Below are 17,587 nucleotides of genomic sequence, written 5' to 3'. Positions count from 1 at the left end.
TTTCCCTCTCTAAGGGGGAAGCTGGCAGGGACGATTTGAGGTATCGGTGAGGGGGCATCTCCTCGAATTCCAGCTTGTATCCCTGAGACACAATATCTATTGCCCAGGGATCCAACTGGGAGTGAACCCACTTGTGGCTGAAATTTCAGAGACGCGCCCCCACCGGACCTAGCTCCGCCTGTGGAGCCCCAGCGTCATGCGGTGGATTTAGTGGAAGCCGGGGAGGACTTCTGTTCCTGGAAACTAGCTGTGTTGTGCAGCTTCTTTCCTCTGCCCATGGCAAGAAAGGACGCACCTCTGACTTTCTTGTTTTTCTGTGATCGAAAGGACTGCATTTGGTAATACGGTGCTTTCTTAGGCTGTGAGGAAACATATGGCAAAAAATTTGACTTTCCAGCCGTAGCTGTGGAGACCAGGTCCGAGAGACCCTCCCCAAACAAGTCCTCACCCTTGTAAGGTAAAACCTCCATGTGCCTTTTTGAGTCGGCATCACCTGTCCATTGCCAAGTCCACAGGACCCTTCTGGCAGAAATCGACATAGCATTTATTCTAGAACCTAGTAGGCTAATGTCTCTTTGAGCATCTCTCATATAAAGTACAGCGTCTTTAATGTGCCCCAGGGTCATTAATATAGTATCCTTGTCTAAGGTATCAAGTTCCTCAGATAAGGTATCCGTCCATGCTGCTACAGCACTACACACCCAGGCCGACGCGATTGCCGGCCTAAGTAAGGTACCTGAATGTGTATAAATAGACTTCAGGGTACCCTCCTGTTTTCTATCCGCAGCATCTTTGAGGGTAGCCGTATCCTGTGACGGCAGGGCCACCTTCTTGGATAAGCGTGTCAAAGCTTTGTCCACCCTAGGGGAGGATTCCCAACGTAACCTGTCCCTTGGCGGGAAAGGATACGCCATAAGAATCCTTTTGGAAATCTGTGGTTTTTTATCTGGAGATTCCCAAGCCTTTTCACATAACTCATTGAGCTCGTGTGAGGGGGGAAAAGTTACCTGCGGCTTCTTTTTCCCATACATATGAACCCTCTTGTCAGGGACTGGGGTTTCCTCTGTGATGTGCAACACATCCTTAATAGCTATAATCATATAACGGATGGATTTAGCCAATCTTGCCTGTAACTTTGCATCATCATAATCGACACTGGAGTCAGAATCCATGTCGGTATCCGTGTCAATAATTTGGGATAGTGGGCGCTTCTGAGACCCTGTCGGCCTCTGCGACATAGGATCAGGCATGGGTTGGCACCCTGACTGTCATGAGGCTTCAGCTTTTTCTAACCTTTTATGTAAGGAATTAACATTATCATTTAAAACCTTCCACATATCCATCCAATCAGGTGTCGGTGCCGTTGGCAGAGACACCACATTCATTTGCTCCCGCTCTGCTTCCAAATAGCCTTCCTCATCAGACATGTCGACACAAGGAAGACAGTTCCCCCACAAGGCCCTTTGGTGAGACAGAGAGAGAGTATGCCAGCACACACCCCAGCGCTATATAACCCAGGAATAACACAGTAACTTAATGTTAACCCAGTAGCTGCTGTATATTGTGTTTTTAGCGCCTAATTATGTGCCCCCCCCCCCCCCTCTCTTTTTACCCTTTTCTACCGTGAACTGCAGGGGAGAGCCTGGGGAGCTTCTTCTCAGCGGAGCTGTGGAGAGAAAATGGCGCAGGTGAGTGCTGAGGGAGAAGCCCCGCCCCCTCGACGGCGGGCTTCTGTCCCGCTAAAATACATATCTTTGTGGCGGGGGCTCATACATATATACAGTGCCCAACTGTATATATGAGTACTTTTGCCAACAGAGGTCCATCTGCTGCCCAGGGCGCCCCCCCCCCCTGCGCCCTTACAGTGACCGGAGTATGTGAGGTGTGTTTGGAGCAATGGTGCACAGCTGCAGTTCTGTGCGTTACCTCATGTGAAGATCGGAGTCTTCTGCCGCCGATTTCGAAGTCTTCTTGCTTCTCATACTCACCCGGCTTCTGTCTTCCGGCTCTGCGAGAAGGATGGCGGCGCGGCTCTGGGATCGGACGACGAGGGTGAGATCCCGTGTACGATCCCTCTGGAGCTAATGGTGTCCAGTAGCCTAAGAAGCAGGACCTAGCTTCAGAGAGTAGGGCTGCTTCTATCCCCTCTGTCCCACGATGAAGGGAGTCTGTTGCCAGCAGAGCTCCCTGAAAATAAAAAACCTAACAAAATACTTTCTTACAGCAAGCTCAGGAGAGCTCACTGAACAGCACCCAGCTCGTCCGGGCACAGATTCAAACTGAGGTCTGGAGGAGGGGCATAGAGGGAGGAGCCAGAGCACACCAGTATCCAAATTCTTTCTTAAAGTGCCCTGTCTCCTGCGGAGCCCGTCTACTCCCCATGGTCCTTACGGAGTCCCCAGCATCCACCAGGACGTTCGAGAAATAGGTATGCAAATACTTAAAGGAACATATATGTAAATTAATCACTCCTATTGTTCGAAAAAAGGGAGGTGTGTATATATATATATATATATATATATATATATATATATATATATATATATATATATATATAATCTATCTTCCAGCAGATCGGCACTCAATATAACAAAACACAAATACCTCGGTGCTCCCAGTCCAAACACGTGTCAATAACTCCAAAGAAAAAGGACGGCACTCACAGGGTTTTGATTATAGCATTTGTAATCCAAAAATGTCAAAACTTCGTCGACGTTTCGGTGTCCCAGCACGGTCATCAGGATATGTAACTGTAAATAAACGTGACCAAGACAAATACAAAGCGCCACTTACCACACTTATAAAAGGTGCCAAAGTACCAGAAAACACCCACACCTGTGCAGGAGCCCGGCCCGTCCGCTGGCGCAGCGAGACGCACCGCAATGACGTCACCCACTGGTGCGCCAGAGTGACGCGACGCCGCTGCTAAGGCAACAGGACGCAACCACCCCTGTTGCTAGGACACAACACGCATCGCAGCACGAAGGAGTTAGCGACCCCTGCTGTCTACAGCAGGACAGGAACGGGATCACAAAGTATGAAACAAGAGAACCACACATGATAGAAACACATGTGGGAAGAGGTTAAAAACGCAATGTGCATCACACTACGTACATAATAAGCTGCTGAGCAAAAAGTGAAGCTTACAGGAGTAACAAGTTATAATGCATAAATAAACATAATACTAAACACCACTAATCAACACAGACTGTTCCAACAGATCTTCTCGTTCAGCCCACGGGGAGCCACAGTATCGAGACGAACTATCCAACGGGCCTCCATGACCAATAATTTCTGATTCCTATCACTGCCCCGTTTCAATTCGGGGAGGTGATCAATGATCATATATTTCAAACTGGCCAAACTGTGGTTCCTGTTGGCAAAATGTTGGGCCACCGGCTGTTCACTTTTGCCTGAACTTAAAGCCGCCCGGATTGCTGAGCGGTGTTGGTTAGCTCGTTCCTTGAAAGGGCGGATAGTCTTGCCCACGTATTAAAACCCACAAGGGCATCTGATAATATATACCACATACGCTGTAGTGCATGTAACTGCATGTTTGATGGAAATATACTTCCCACTGTGAGGATGTCTGAATGATGCCCCTGTGTCCATATGGTTACATGTAGCACAATTGATACAACGGTAACAACCCACCTTGCGGGTAGTTGTCCCCCTAGAACTGAAACGTCTAAAGTTAGTGAAGTCCGTGCGGACTACCAAGTCCCTGATGTTTCTTCCTCGGCGATAACAAGCCATAGGTGTCCCAGATTGCACTCCACGTAACTCAGTGTCGGTACTAATGATTGGCCATAACGCCTTTGTTGCCTGTTTGGTGATGGTACTACTAGTAGTATAATCAGTTGTCCACATAATCCTGTCAGCATGTTTATTCTTATTTTTGCGGGAACTAGAATTAAAGAGAGTCTCCCTAGGGATAGCCAAAACCTTCTTTTTATGCTGCAATAGTAACTGCTCAGGATATCCGCGACTCAGAAATTTTTATATCATAGTGTCCAGCTGTGTTTCCAACATATTTGTCATTGTTGATCCTGGCAACCATCAACATTTGGGAATACGATAACCCCGACTTCAGAGCAGTGGGGTGATGGCTTGAGAATCAAGCTTATTAATCATGAGGGATGACTCACATCCTCAGTGTATTCCAAACCCACTGATCGCAACACCTTATTGAGATTCTCAAGCCATCACCCCACTGCTCTGAAGACGGGGTTTACCGTATTCCCAAATGTTGAGGGTTGCCAGGATCAACAATGACAGAAATATGTTGGAAACACAGCTGGATGCTATGATATCAAAGTTTCTGAGTCGCGGATATCCTGAGCAGTTACTATTGCAGCATAAAAAGAAGGTTTTAGCTATCCCTAGGGAGACTCTCTTTAATTCTAGTTCCCGCAAAAATAAGAATAAACATGCTGACAGGATTATGTGGACAACTGATTATACTACTAGTAGTACCATCACCAAACAGGCAACAAAGGCGTTATGGCCAATCATTAGTACCGACACTGAGTTACGTGGAGTGCAGTCTGGGACACCTATGGCTTGTTATCGCCGAGGAAGAAACATCAGGGACTTGGTAGTCCGCACGGACATCACTAACTTTAGACGTTTCAGTTCTAGGGGGACAACTACCCGCAAGGCGGGTTGTTACCGTTGTATCAATTGTGCTACATGTAACCATATGGACACAGGGGCATCATTCAGACATCCTCACAGTGGGAAGTATATTTCCATCAAACATGCAGTTACATGCACTACAGCGTATGTGGTATATATTATCAGATGCCCTTGTGGGTTTTATTACGTGGGCAAGACTATCCGCCCTTTCAAGGAACGAGCTAACCAACACCGCTCAGCAATCCGGGCGGCTTTAAGTTCAGGCAAAAGTGAACAGCCGGTGGCCCAACATTTTGCCAACAGGAACCACAGTTTGGCCAGTTTGAAATATATGATCATTGATCACCTCCCCGAATTGAAACGGGGCAGTGATAGGAATCAGAAATTATTGGTCATGGAGACCCGTTGGATAGTTCGTCTCGATACTGTGGCTCCCCGTGGGCTGAACGAGAAGATCTGTTGGAACAGTCTGTGTTGATTAGTGGTGTTTAGTATTATGTTTATTTATGCATTATAACGTGTTACTCCTGTAAGCTTCATTTTTTGCTCAGCAGCTTATTATGTACGTAGTGTGATGCACATTGCGTTTTTAACCTCTTCCCACATGTGTTTCTATCATGTGTGGTTCTCTTGTTTCATACTTTGTGATCCCGTTCCTGTCCTGCTGTAGACAGCAGGGGTCGCTAACTCCTTTGTGCTGCGATGCGTGTTGTGTCCTAGCAACAGGGGTGGTTGCGTCCTGTTGCCTTAGCAGCGGCGTCGCGTCACTCTGGCGCACCAGTGGGTGACGTCATTGCGGTGCGTCTCGCCGCGCCAGCGGACGGGCCGGGCTCCTGCACAGGTGTGGGTGTTTTCTGGTACTTTGGCTCCTTTATAAGTGTGGTAAGTGGCGCTTTGTATTTGTCTTGGTCACGTTTATTTAGTTACATATCCTGATGACGGTGCTGTGACACAGAAACGTCGACGAAGTTTTGACATTTTAATATATATAGCCAGAAGAATAGGCGGCACTCCAGAGACTTTATTTCCAATGCTTTTATTGAAGGTTCATCAACCTTCAATAAAAGCATTGGAAATAAAGTCTCTGGAGTGCCGCCTATTCTTCTGGCTGTTGATGGATTCCATATCCTAAGGAGGGCACCGGAGCAATTATCAAGGTAGCAAGGGGAGTGCCGGCTACATTGCTAATATATATATATATATATATATATATATATATATATATATATATATATATATATACACACACACACACACATATACACACACGTATATATGCACACACACAGTATATATGCACACACACAGTATATATGCGTTGAAGACGGAATGTGCAGACTCCGCCTCTCTGTGGTGCAGTAGACTCTGGTATTGTGCCAGAGTGTACTGCACATGCGTAGGTCCACAAGAACATGGCGACTGCCATATTCCTGATGACTAATTTCTAATTATATAAATTAACCTATGGAGATCAAGTCAAACTATTAGACTATTTTATGTCAAGTACAATACAAAATTACCTTACCATTTACTTTTACCCTCTGCACACATTTAATACTACTATACAGTGTCCCAAATATACTTTTTTTGTGTGTGTAATCTTTGAGCTGTCAAGGTATAAAACGTGTGTGTGTGTGTGTGTGTGTGTGTGTGTGTGTGTGTGTGACACACAAAGTGTTACTTGTGAGAATACAAAACTTAATTTGAGGTCAATGAGAATGTGTGTGTATGCATTTGTGTATAAAATCCATTAACTCTGCCCACTACTGGAAATGACATTAAGTGGAACTTTCAGGAGCAGCACATTTAGTACATTAAATGGCCTGCATAGTTTATAGACTAGACAAATTCTATATACTCACTGGTCTCGGAATAAATTTCCTGGAAGTCTCCTGCAGTCATGGAAAAATTTGCATTGGATGGGAGGTCGTGAGGATTGACATCGGGAAAGTAAACAGGTCTTACTTGATCTACTGATCTCACGTTGTTGCTAAACTGATGGATCCAAGGATAAAGTTTAAAAGCATTAATTTGGGAACATCTGGAAAATATTAAAAGAAAAATAATTCATAGAAAACTATTAGTACACACTTACTTTGTAACAATAATAATCCACAACAGAAAGGAAATGGGTCTGTGTGAAATATTGCTTAGGTATGGATGTCAAAGCTACGATTACAGAAAGAGAACACATATCAGCCGGTATAAATCATGCATTTTTGCTGTGAGTACAACTATTCAACAATCTTATCAGGTGCCACATTAGCAATATACAGCAGCTTTGCCCACCATTAAGAGGAATTGTTCAGCAGTGAACAACTTTGTTAAATAAACATATCCAACATTAACGCAGTGCGACACCCCCACTAACTAACAGAATGGTTGGGGCCTAATTTCCAGATTTTCCCCTTTGAAAGAGCTGCAGTACCTGCAGCTAAACGCATCAGGTGGTACTCCTGGTCACCCTCACACGATTGGATGCTGCTTCCCATGTGCCCGGACCAATACTGGACCTAAAAGCAAGCTTTGCAGAATTTATCCTTTGGATCCAGTCATCGTACATAAGGCACTTTACAGTACTTCCGGCTGTAAACTTGTGGTAAAATTTCATCATTTGGACTGTGCTATCAGCTCTCAGGATTTTTTATTGTCCACCTAATCTGCAGTCCAGTTCACAACAATAGGAACGGGCACTATTAACTGTGCAGCTAAAACCTGGTGACCTTGAATCAATATGCATTTTAAGTGTAATAAAATTTTGTATTAAATGTGTGATTTTTTTTCATGCAATCCATCTGTTTTTTTAACAAACAAATCAGTGCTATCCTTTTTTATTGTAATTCTTGTTTATTAGGACTGACTAATCCTATTGTTGTAGCAGCAGCATTACAACAACAACAACCAAATTTGCACTAATTGTTAACCTTTTAGTTTGTCCATCCCAATTGCTAATTTCCAGTTATGACCGGAGAAACACAAATAGCCTATTCAGTCATGCTAAACAAACAAAAAATAACAGATGAACCACAATATGGAGAGTCTGGAGCTTTTTAACATTGGTTTTGAACATTAGTTTCATTTGGTTTTATTTAAATCTCTACTTTGCAGCTTACTACAGTGGCAGTGCAGGGCCACTGCAACAAGCCTTGTGTCCCATTGTCGGCCCCCCAACCACACCAGTCCATTTCAGCTTAGGAACTGCAGGACTCTGCACATTGGGGTAGATCTACTAAACTTCTAAAAGTGAAAAGTGGTGGTGTTGCATATAGCAACCAATCAGATTCTATTATTTTCTAGGATGCAATGGGGAAATGGTAGCTAGAATTTGACTGGTCGCTACGGGCAATACCACCACTTTTCTGTTAGAAGCTTTAGTAAATCTACCCCTTGGAGTCCCATGATAATTGCTGCCACATTTTTATTAACCATATGGCTGCTGTAATTTCACGGCAAGATGACTTTGTAAGAGGAGCCCTGTGGTGCAGAGGCCCCCCAATCTATGGCCTGACAAGAAGGGCAGGTGGCATAGAGATATCAGGTGTGCAAGTACAAGTCTGCACAGTTGAGGAGCCAAACAAGGCTATAATACAACTCCTTCTCTTACTCTGTGCCTTTCCATAACTTCCCAAGCTGTCACTGAAAACGATACATCTTCTTGTAAACATAAGTGGGAAATCTGTACTGCCATGGGAGTATTTCAGGATATGGAATCATCAACAATTCTAATTCACTGTTTTCACCTTCAGTCCTCCATGGCAGCTATTAAGGGATGTAGCAAAGCATCTATGCAACATGTGCTGCATAATCTGAAGCAGGGTGTCTCAACTCCAGTCCTCAAGTACCACCAACAGGTTATGTTTTGTGGATTCTTTAATCATGCACAGGTGAGTTAATCAATTTTGCTAGGTCAGTAGAGGATAGAGAATAAATAAGATTTTACTCACCGGTAAATCTATTTCTCGTAGTCCGTAGTGGATGCTGGGACTCCGTAAGGACCATGGGGATTAGCGGCTCCGCAGGAGACTGGGCACAACTAAAGAAAGCTTTAGGACTACCTGGTGTGCACTGGCTCCTCCCACTAAGACCCTCCTCCAGACCTCAGTTAGGATACTGTGCCCGGAAGAGCTGACACAATAAGGAAGGATTTTGAATCCCAGGTAAGACTCATACCAGCCACACCAATCACACCGTATAACTCGAGATACTATACCCAGTTAACAGTATGATAACAACTGAGCCCCTCAACAGATGGCTCAACAATAACCATTTAATTAGGCAATAACTATATACAAGTATTGCAGACAATCCGCACTTGGGATGGGCGCCCAGCATCCACTACGGACTACGAGAAATAGATTTACCGGTGAGTAAAATCTTATTTTCTCTAACGTCCTAAGTGGATGCTGGGAACTCCGTAAGGACCATGGGGATTATACCAAAGCTCCCAAACGGGCGGGAGAGTGCGGATGACTCTGCAGCACCGAATGAGCAAACTCTAGGTCCTCCTCAGCCAGGGTATCAAACTTGTAGACTCTTGCAAGAGTGTTTTAACCCGACCAAGTAACAGCTCGGCAAATTTGTAAATCCGAGACCCCTCGGGCAGCCGCCCAAGAAGAGCCCACTTTCCTCGTGGAATGGGCTTTTACAGATTTAGGGTGCGGCAGTCCAGCCGCAGAATGTGCAAGTTGAATCGTGCTACAGATCCAGCGAGCAATAGTCTGCTTAGAAGCAGGAGCACCCAGCTTGTTGGGTGCATACAGGATAAATAGCGAGTCAGTTTTCCTGACTCCAGCCGTCCTGGAAACATATACTTTTCAGGGCCCTGACTACGTCCAGAAAACTTGGAATCCTCCAAGTCCCAAGTAGCCGCAGGCACCACAATAGGTTGGTTCACATGAAAAACTGATACCACCTTAGGAAGGAATTGGGAACGAGTCCTCAATTCCGCCTTATCCATATAAAATACAGATAAGGGCATTTGTATGACAAAGCCGCCAATTCTGATACACGCCTGGCCGACGCCACGGCCCACAGCATGACCACTTTCCACGTGAGGTATTGTAGCTCCACGGATTTAAGTGGCTCAACTCAATGCGACTTCAGGAAATCCAACACTACGTTGAGATCCCACGGTGCCACTGGAGGCACAAACGGGGGTTGACTATGCAGCACTCCCTTAACAAAAGTCTGAACTTCAGGCAGTGAAGCCAGTCCTATTTTGGAAGAAAATCGATAGAGCCGAAATCTGGACCTTAATGGAACCCAATTTTAGGCCCATAGTCACCTCTGACTTGTAGGAAGTGCAGAAAGCGACCTAGCTGAAATTCCTCCTTTGGGGCTTTACTGGCCTCACAGCACGCAACATATTTCCGCCATATGCGATGATAATGGTTTGCGTTCACTTCTTTCCTAGCTTTAAATAGCGTAGGGATAACTTCCTCCGGAATGCCCTTTTCCTTCAGGATCCGGCGTTCAACCGCCATGCCGTCAAACGCAGCCGCGGTACGTCTTGGAACAGACAGGCCCCCTGCTGCAGCAGGTCCTGTCTGAGCGGCAGAGGCCATGGGTCCTCTGAGATCATTTCTTGGAGTTCTGAGTACCAAGCTCTTCTTGGCCACCCGGAACAATGAGTATAGTTCTTACTCCTCTCCTTCTTATTATTCTCATTACCCTGGGTATGAGAGGCAGAGAAGGGAACACATACACCGACTGGTACACCCACGGTGTTACCAGAGCGTCCACAGCTATCGCCTGAGGGTCCCTTGACCTGGCGCAATATCTTTGTAGCTTTTTGTTGAGGCGGGACGCCATCCTGTCCACCTGTGGCCTTTCCCCACGGTGTACAATCATTTGGAAGACTTCTGGATGAAGTCCCCACTCTCTCGGGTGGAGGAGGTCGTGTCTGCTGAGAAAGTCTGCTTCTCAGTTGTCCACTCCGGGAATGAACACTGCTGACCGTGCTAACACATGATTTTCCGCCCATCGGAGAATCCTTGTGGCTTCTGCCATCGCCATCCTGCTTCTTGTGCCGCCCTGTCGGTTTACATGAGCGACCGCCGTGATGTTGTCTGACTGGATCAGCACCGGCCGGTGTTGAAGCAGGGGTCTAGCCTGACTTAGGGCATTGTAAATGGCCCAAAGTTCCAGAACATTTATGTGTAGGGAAGTCTCCTGACTTTTCCATAGGCCTTGGAAGTTTCTTCCCTGTGTGACTGCCCCCCAGCCTTGAAGGCTGGCATCCGTGGTCACCAGGACCCAGTCCTGTATGCCGAATCTGCAGCCCCCTAGAAGATGTGCAGTCACCACCACAGCGACACCCTGGCCCTTAGAGACAGGGTTATCCGCCGATGCATCTGAGAATGCGACCCGGACCACTTGTCCAACAGATCCCACTGGAAGATCCTTGCATGGGACTTGGCGAATGGAAATTCTTCGTAAGAAGCTACCATCTTTCCCAAGGCTCGCGTGCATAGATGCACCGATACCTGTATTTGTATTAGAAGGTCTCCGTCTAGAGACGCCAACTCCTTGGACTTCTCCTCCGGGAGAAACCCTTTTTATCCTGTTCTGTGTCCAGAACCATACCCAGGAACAGTAGACGCGTCGTAGGAACCAGCTGTGACTTTGGAATATTCAGAATCCAGCCGTGCTGTTGTAGCACTTGCCGAGATAGTGCTACTCCGACGAACAACTGCTCCCTGGACCTCGCCTTTATAAGGAGATCGTCCAAGTACGGGATAAGTACTTCGGCCATTACCTTGGTAAATACCCTCGTGCCGGGGACAGACCAACGGCAACGTCTGGAATTGGTAATGACAATCCTGTACCACAATTTTGAGGTACACCTGGTGACGAGGGTAAATAGGGACATGCAGGTAAGTATCCTTGATGTCCAGTGATACCCTGAAATTTTCCAGGCTTGCAATAATCGCCCTGAGCGATTCCATTTTGAACTTGAACCTTCGTATATAAGTGTTCAAGGATTTCAATTTTAGAATGGGTCTCACCGAACCGTCTGGTTTCGGTACCACAACATTTTGGAATAGTAACCCCGGCCTTGTTGAAAGAGGGGTACCTTGATTTCACCTGCTGGAAGTACAGCTTGTGAATTGCCGCCAGTACTACCTTTCTCCGAGGGCAGCAGGCAAGGCTGATGTGAGGCAACGGCGAGGGGGAGTCGTCTCGAACTCCAGCCTGTATCCCTGTGATACTACTTGCAGAACCTAGGGATCCACCTGTGGGCAAGCCCACTGATCCCTGCAGTTCCCGAGACACGCCCCCACCGCACCTGTCTCCACCTGTGGAGCCCCAGCGTCATGCGGTGGACTCAGAGGAAGCGAGGGAAGATATTTGATCCTGGAACTGGCTGACTGGTGCAGCTTTTTCCTTCTTCCCTGGTCTCTGTGCAGAAAGGAAGCGCCTTTGACCCCTTGCTTTTCTGAAGCCGAAAGGACTGTACCTGAAAATATGGTGCTTTCTTTAGGCTTTTGTGAGGAAACCTGAGGTAAAAATTTTTCTTCCCAGCTGTTGCTGTGGATACGAGGTCCCAGAGACCATCCCCAAACAATTCCTCACCCTTATAAGGCAGAATCTCCATGTGCCTTTTAAATGCAGCATCACCTGTCCACTGCCGGGTTTCTACTACCCTCCTGGCAGAATGGACATTGCATTAATTCTGGATGCCAGCCGGCAAATATCCCTCTGTGCATCCTTTATATATAAGACAACGTCTTAAATATGCTATGTTAGCAAATATTATTATCCCTGTCTTAGCGTATTAATATTATCTGACAGGGTGTCAGACCACGCTGCAGCAGCACTATTTATGCTGAGGCAAATGCAGGTTTCAGTATATAACCTGAGTGTGTAAATACAGACTTCAGGATCGCCTCCTGCTTTTTATCAGCAGGTTCCTTCAAGGTGGCCGTATCCTAAGACGTCAGTGCCACCTTTTGACAACGTGTGAGCGCCTTATCCACCCTAAGGGATATCTCCCAACGTGACCTATCCTCTGGCGGGAAAGGGTACGCCATCAGTAACTTTTTAGAAATTACCAGTTTCTTATCGGGGGAAATCACGCTTCTTTACACACTTCATTCATTCATCTGATGGGGGAACAATACAGTGGCTGTTTTTTCTCCCCAAAAATAAAACCCCTTTTATGTGGTACTTGGGTTCATGTCAGAAAATGCGTAACACATTTTTCATTGCCGAGATCATGTAACGGATGTTCCTAGTGGATTGTGTATATGTCTCAACCTCGTCGACACTGGAGTCAGACTCCGTGTCGACATCTGTGTCTGCCATCTGAGGTAACGGGCGTTGTTTGAGCCCCTGATGGCCTTTGAGACGCCTGGGCAGACGCGGGCTGAGAAGCCGGCTGTCCCACAGCTGTTACGTCATCCAGCCTTTTATGTAAGGAGTTGACACTGTCGGTTAATACCTTCCACCTATCCATCCACTCTGGTGTCGGCCCCACAGGGGGCGACATCCCATTTATCGGCCTCTGCTCCGCCTCCACGTAACCTTCCTCATCCAACATGTCGACACAGCCGTACCGACACACCGCACACACACAGGGAATGCTCTGACTGAGGACAGGACCCCACAAAGTCCTTTGGGGAGACCGAGAGAGAGTATGCCAGCACACACCAGAGCGCTATATAATGCAGGGATTAACACTATAACTGAGTGATTTTTCCCCAAATAGCTGCTTGTATACCTATATTGCGCCTAAATTTAGTGCCCCCCTCTCTTTTTAACCCTTTGAGCCTGAAAACTACAGGGGAGAGCCTGGGGAGCTGTCTTCCAGCTGCACTGTGAAGAGAAAATGGCGCCAGTGTGCTGAGGGAGAAGCCCCGCCCCCTTTTCGGCGGACTTTCTCCCACTTTTTCTGTGATACTGGCAGGGGTAATTTTACATCTATATAGCCTCTGGGACTATATATGATGTATATTTTGCCAGCCAAGGTGTTATTTATTGCCCTCAGGGCGCCTCCCCCCAGCGCCCTGCACCCATCAGTGACCGAAGTGTGAGGTGTACATGAGTAGCAATGGCGCACAGCTGCAGTGCTGTGCGCTACCTTGGTGAAGACCGAAGTCTTCTGCCGCCGATTTTCCGGACCTTCTTCGTGCTTCTGGCTCTGTAAGGGGGACGGCGGCGCGGCTCCGGGAACGAACACCAAGGTCGGGTCCTGCGGTCGATCCCTCTGGAGCTAATGGTGTCCAGTAGCCTAAGAAGCCCAAACTACCACCTGTTAGGTAGGTTCGCTACTTCTCCCCTTAGTCCCTCGCTGCAGTGAGTCTGTTGCCAGCAGATCTCACTGAAAATAAAAAACCTAAATATACTTTCTTTCTAGGTGCTCAGGAGAGCCCCTAGTGTGCATCCAGCTCGGCCGGGCACAAGAATCTAACTGAGGTCTGGAGGAGGGTCTTAGTGGGAGGAGCCAGTGCACACCAGGTAGTCCTAAAGCTTTCTTTAGTTGTGCCCAGTCTCCTGCGGAGCCTCTAATCCCCATGGTCCTTACGGAGTCCCAGCATCCACTTAGGACGTTAGAGAAATATAGATCAGTGGTTCTCAAACTCGGTCCTCAGGACCCCACACAGTGCATATTTTGCAGGTAACCCAGCAGGTGCACAGGTGTATTAATTAATCACTGACACATTTTAAAAGGTACACAGGTGGAGCTAATTTCACTTGCGATTCTGTGAGGAGACCTGCAAAACATGCACTGTGTGGGGTCCTGAGGACCGAGTTTGAGAACCTGTGATATAGATCAATGGTAGTGACTAGAGCAGAGGTTCCCAAACGTGATCCTCAAGGCACCCTCACTGTCCAGGTTTTAGGTATATCCATGGCTCAGCACAGATGGTTAAATCAAATTGACAGGTACTAATTAACTCACCTGTGGCCAAGCATGGATATACTTTAAGCCTGGACAATTAGGGTGCGAGTGTTTGAGATCCTCAGGACTAGAGAAAGCATGGATATATGTCTAGCCTGCTGCCTTGCAGAGCTTTGTCATCCAAAGCATGAGCCCTTTTTTCCCCACCACTTGGATTTGGTATGCTGGCTGTATCTCTAACACCTTATGGCCATCTGTCTTTTATACCTATATGATTAATGGCTTGCTTGGAAGTGATCCGACCATTCCAAGTTTCAGCTTGAATCACAAATAACTGTTCAGTATTACTTAGGATCTCTGTACTGAGGGAATACATTGGTTGCTCTCACTAGATCTAGCAAATATGGTTTCTTCTCTTTTTCTTCCACGGACTCTGGGTTTAAAAAAATGGTAACATCCTCCTGGTTGATATGAAATGTAGATTCTTTTGGCAAGAAATAGGTGAATTGGCTCTTAAAACCACTGTTTCCTTATAAAAATTAAAACCATAGTGCCTGTAATTCTCTGACCATTCTGGCAGTAGTAGACCAAGTCACCAAGAATACTAACTTCAGCGTCATTATCTCAGAGAGACTACTTCTACAGCTTTAAACAGAACAGCCATCAGACCATTAAGCACTAGATTGAGGACCCACAAAAGGCCCTAATAGCAGGAGGAATTCTCTTTACCGTTTGGAAAAGGCAAATTATATATTCTGACAACTTAGTGTCCAATAAAGCATTCTGTTCTGATATTTACTTTAAAAGATGAAGCAAGATATTTTCAGAGTCCATCATGTATAAAAGGGGGTAATTCAGATCTGATCGCTGGGCTGTTTTTTGCTGTCCTGCGAACAGATAGTCGCCGCCTACAGGGGGAGTGTGTTTTTGCTGTGCAAGTGTGCATTCCTGTGTGTTAGCAGAGCTGCTAAAAATCAGTTTGTGCAGTCTCTGCGCAGCCCAGGACTTAAGGTGCATACACACGGAGAGATTTTGACTATGAGAGATTTTGACTAACTTTTCCCTTGAACTGGCAGTAGGAGATTTTGACTAACTTTACCAGAGATTTTGTCTAACTATGCAAGAGATTTTGGCTATGGGAGATTTTGACTATCTCATTTAAATAAGGGGATGAGTGTCATATATAGGACGATTTTACAGGGTGGCTGGTATTTAAATAGCTAAAAGTAAAAAAAAAAAAATTTGCGTGGGGTCCCCCCTCCTATGTAAAACCAGCCTCGGGCTCTTTGAGCCAGTCCTGGTTGTTAAAATACAGAGGGAAAAAATGAGTAGGGTTCCCCCATATTTAGACAACCAGCACCGGGCCCTGCGTCCGGTCCTGGTTTAAAAAATACGGGGGACAAAAGACATAGGGGTCCCCGTATTTTTAAAACCAGCACCGGGCTCCACTAGCCAGGGAGATAATGCCACAGCCGGGGGACACTTTTATATTGGTCCCTGCGGCCGTGCCATTACCCCCCCAACTAGTCACCCCTGGCCGGGGTACACTGGAGGAGTGAGGACCCCTCCAGCCACCCAAGGGCCAGGGGTGAAGCCCGAGGCTGTCCCCCCCATCCGTGGGCGGTGGATGGGAGGCTGATAGCCTTTCAATAGTAATATTGTTCTTTACAGGTGGCCTACAGGTCCCAGCAAGCCTGCCCCAGCATGCTGGCACTTGGAGAACCACAAGTTCCAGCATGCCCGGACATAAAGGGCCCACTGGCACCTGTACTCCACCTGTAAAGAAAATATTGGAAAAAAACCACGACACGTTCTTTAAAAAATCCTTTATTAAACTGGGTCTTCACCTGGGAGGCGGCGGCCTTTAAGCTCTTTTGCATGGCCGCCGCCGCCTTCCCAGGGCTTCCGGCGTCTTCACCTGGGGGGGCGCCACCTCCCCAGGGCTTCTGGGGTCTTGCTCCGGCGTCTTCACCTGGTGGGCGGCGGCTGCTAAGCTCTTTTGCATAGCCGCCGCCCATCCAGGACTTCCACGGCGTCTTCAGTCTTCAGGAGCTCTTCTCCGCTCCTCCTCCGCCGTCGGACTGAAAGCCGCTGCCTCGCGCTGACTTATATAAGTCAGCGGGAGGGGGCGGGGCGATGACGCGGCGAGCCGTGATTGGCTCGCGGCGGCCATCTTGAATTTCAAAAATGATGCTGAGGCGCCATTTTTGAAACTGGTACCGCTCCGCTGCCAAACTCTGCAAGATAAAGGTAAATTTCCGCCGCCCGCACCACCGCCTCAACCCGCCGCCGCAACCCGCCACCGCCCGTACCGCCGCCACAACCCCCCGCCGCCCGCCGCCGCCCGCACCACCGCCGCCAACATCGCTATCGCTGGGAAAAATCGCTGGCCTCTAGCGATTTTAACTAACTTTCCCAGCGACATAGCCAAAATTGACTTGCCTGCACTGACTATTTTTCCCAGCGATAGCGACCTGGCGGGGACGCGCATCGCTATCGCTGCCTGTGTACACACGGAGCGATCTGCACTAACTTTTTGAGCGATTTTGACTATATAGTCAAAATCGCTCAGTTATATCGCTCCGTGTGTATGCACCTTTACTCTTCCAGTGCGTTTGATTCCTGATGATCGGGGTCGGAACCGACGTCAGAAACACTCCCTCAAAACGCTTGGACACGCCAGCATTTTTTTGGACACTCCCTGTAAACGTTCAGTTGTCACCCACAAACGGCCTCTTCCTGTCAGTCACCTTGCGAACACCTGTGCGAATGGATCCTTTGCACCATCCCGTCGCTGACCGGCAATGCCCACTGTAGCTGTCCGACACGCATGCGCAGTTTGGACCTGATCACCCGCTGTGCGAAAATGCACCGCAGCGATCAGATCTGATTGACCCCCAAAGTCAATGGTATGTGGAATGGTTATATTATGTGGCTTTATTTTATATTCACACCATTTAACAAAGCGGTGTCAATCTACAGTGTAATATACTGGTAAAAAATAGGATTTTAATACCTACCAGTAAATCCTTTTCTCTTAGTCCGTAGAGGATGCTGGGGACTCCAAAAGGACCATGGGGTATAGACGGGATCCGCAGGAGACAT

At 47.2% G+C, this 17,587-nt stretch overlaps 1 protein-coding gene across 4 annotated transcripts in view; it reads right to left on the bottom strand.

Annotated features, from left to right (window-relative positions):
• Positions 1-17,587, bottom strand: part of CARNMT1 (carnosine N-methyltransferase 1) — a 53,454-nt gene that overhangs the window by 11,661 nt on the left and 24,206 nt on the right. For all 4 annotated transcript variants that reach the window (XR_010171942.1, XM_063913860.1, XM_063913861.1 and 1 more), the window contains exon 5: positions 6,501-6,679. Coding sequence is in view for 3 of the 4 variants with exons in the window: in XM_063913860.1 (XP_063769930.1) it covers positions 6,501-6,679 (179 nt within the window). In the remaining variant the exon portion in view is untranslated. The remainder of the gene's footprint in view (positions 1-6,500; positions 6,680-17,587) is intronic.

This window comes from Pseudophryne corroboree, chromosome 1 (genome assembly GCF_028390025.1).
Source record: "Pseudophryne corroboree isolate aPseCor3 chromosome 1, aPseCor3.hap2, whole genome shotgun sequence".
NCBI lineage: Eukaryota > Metazoa > Chordata > Amphibia > Anura > Myobatrachidae > Pseudophryne > Pseudophryne corroboree.
This window is presented reverse-complemented; position numbering and strand designations above follow the sequence as displayed.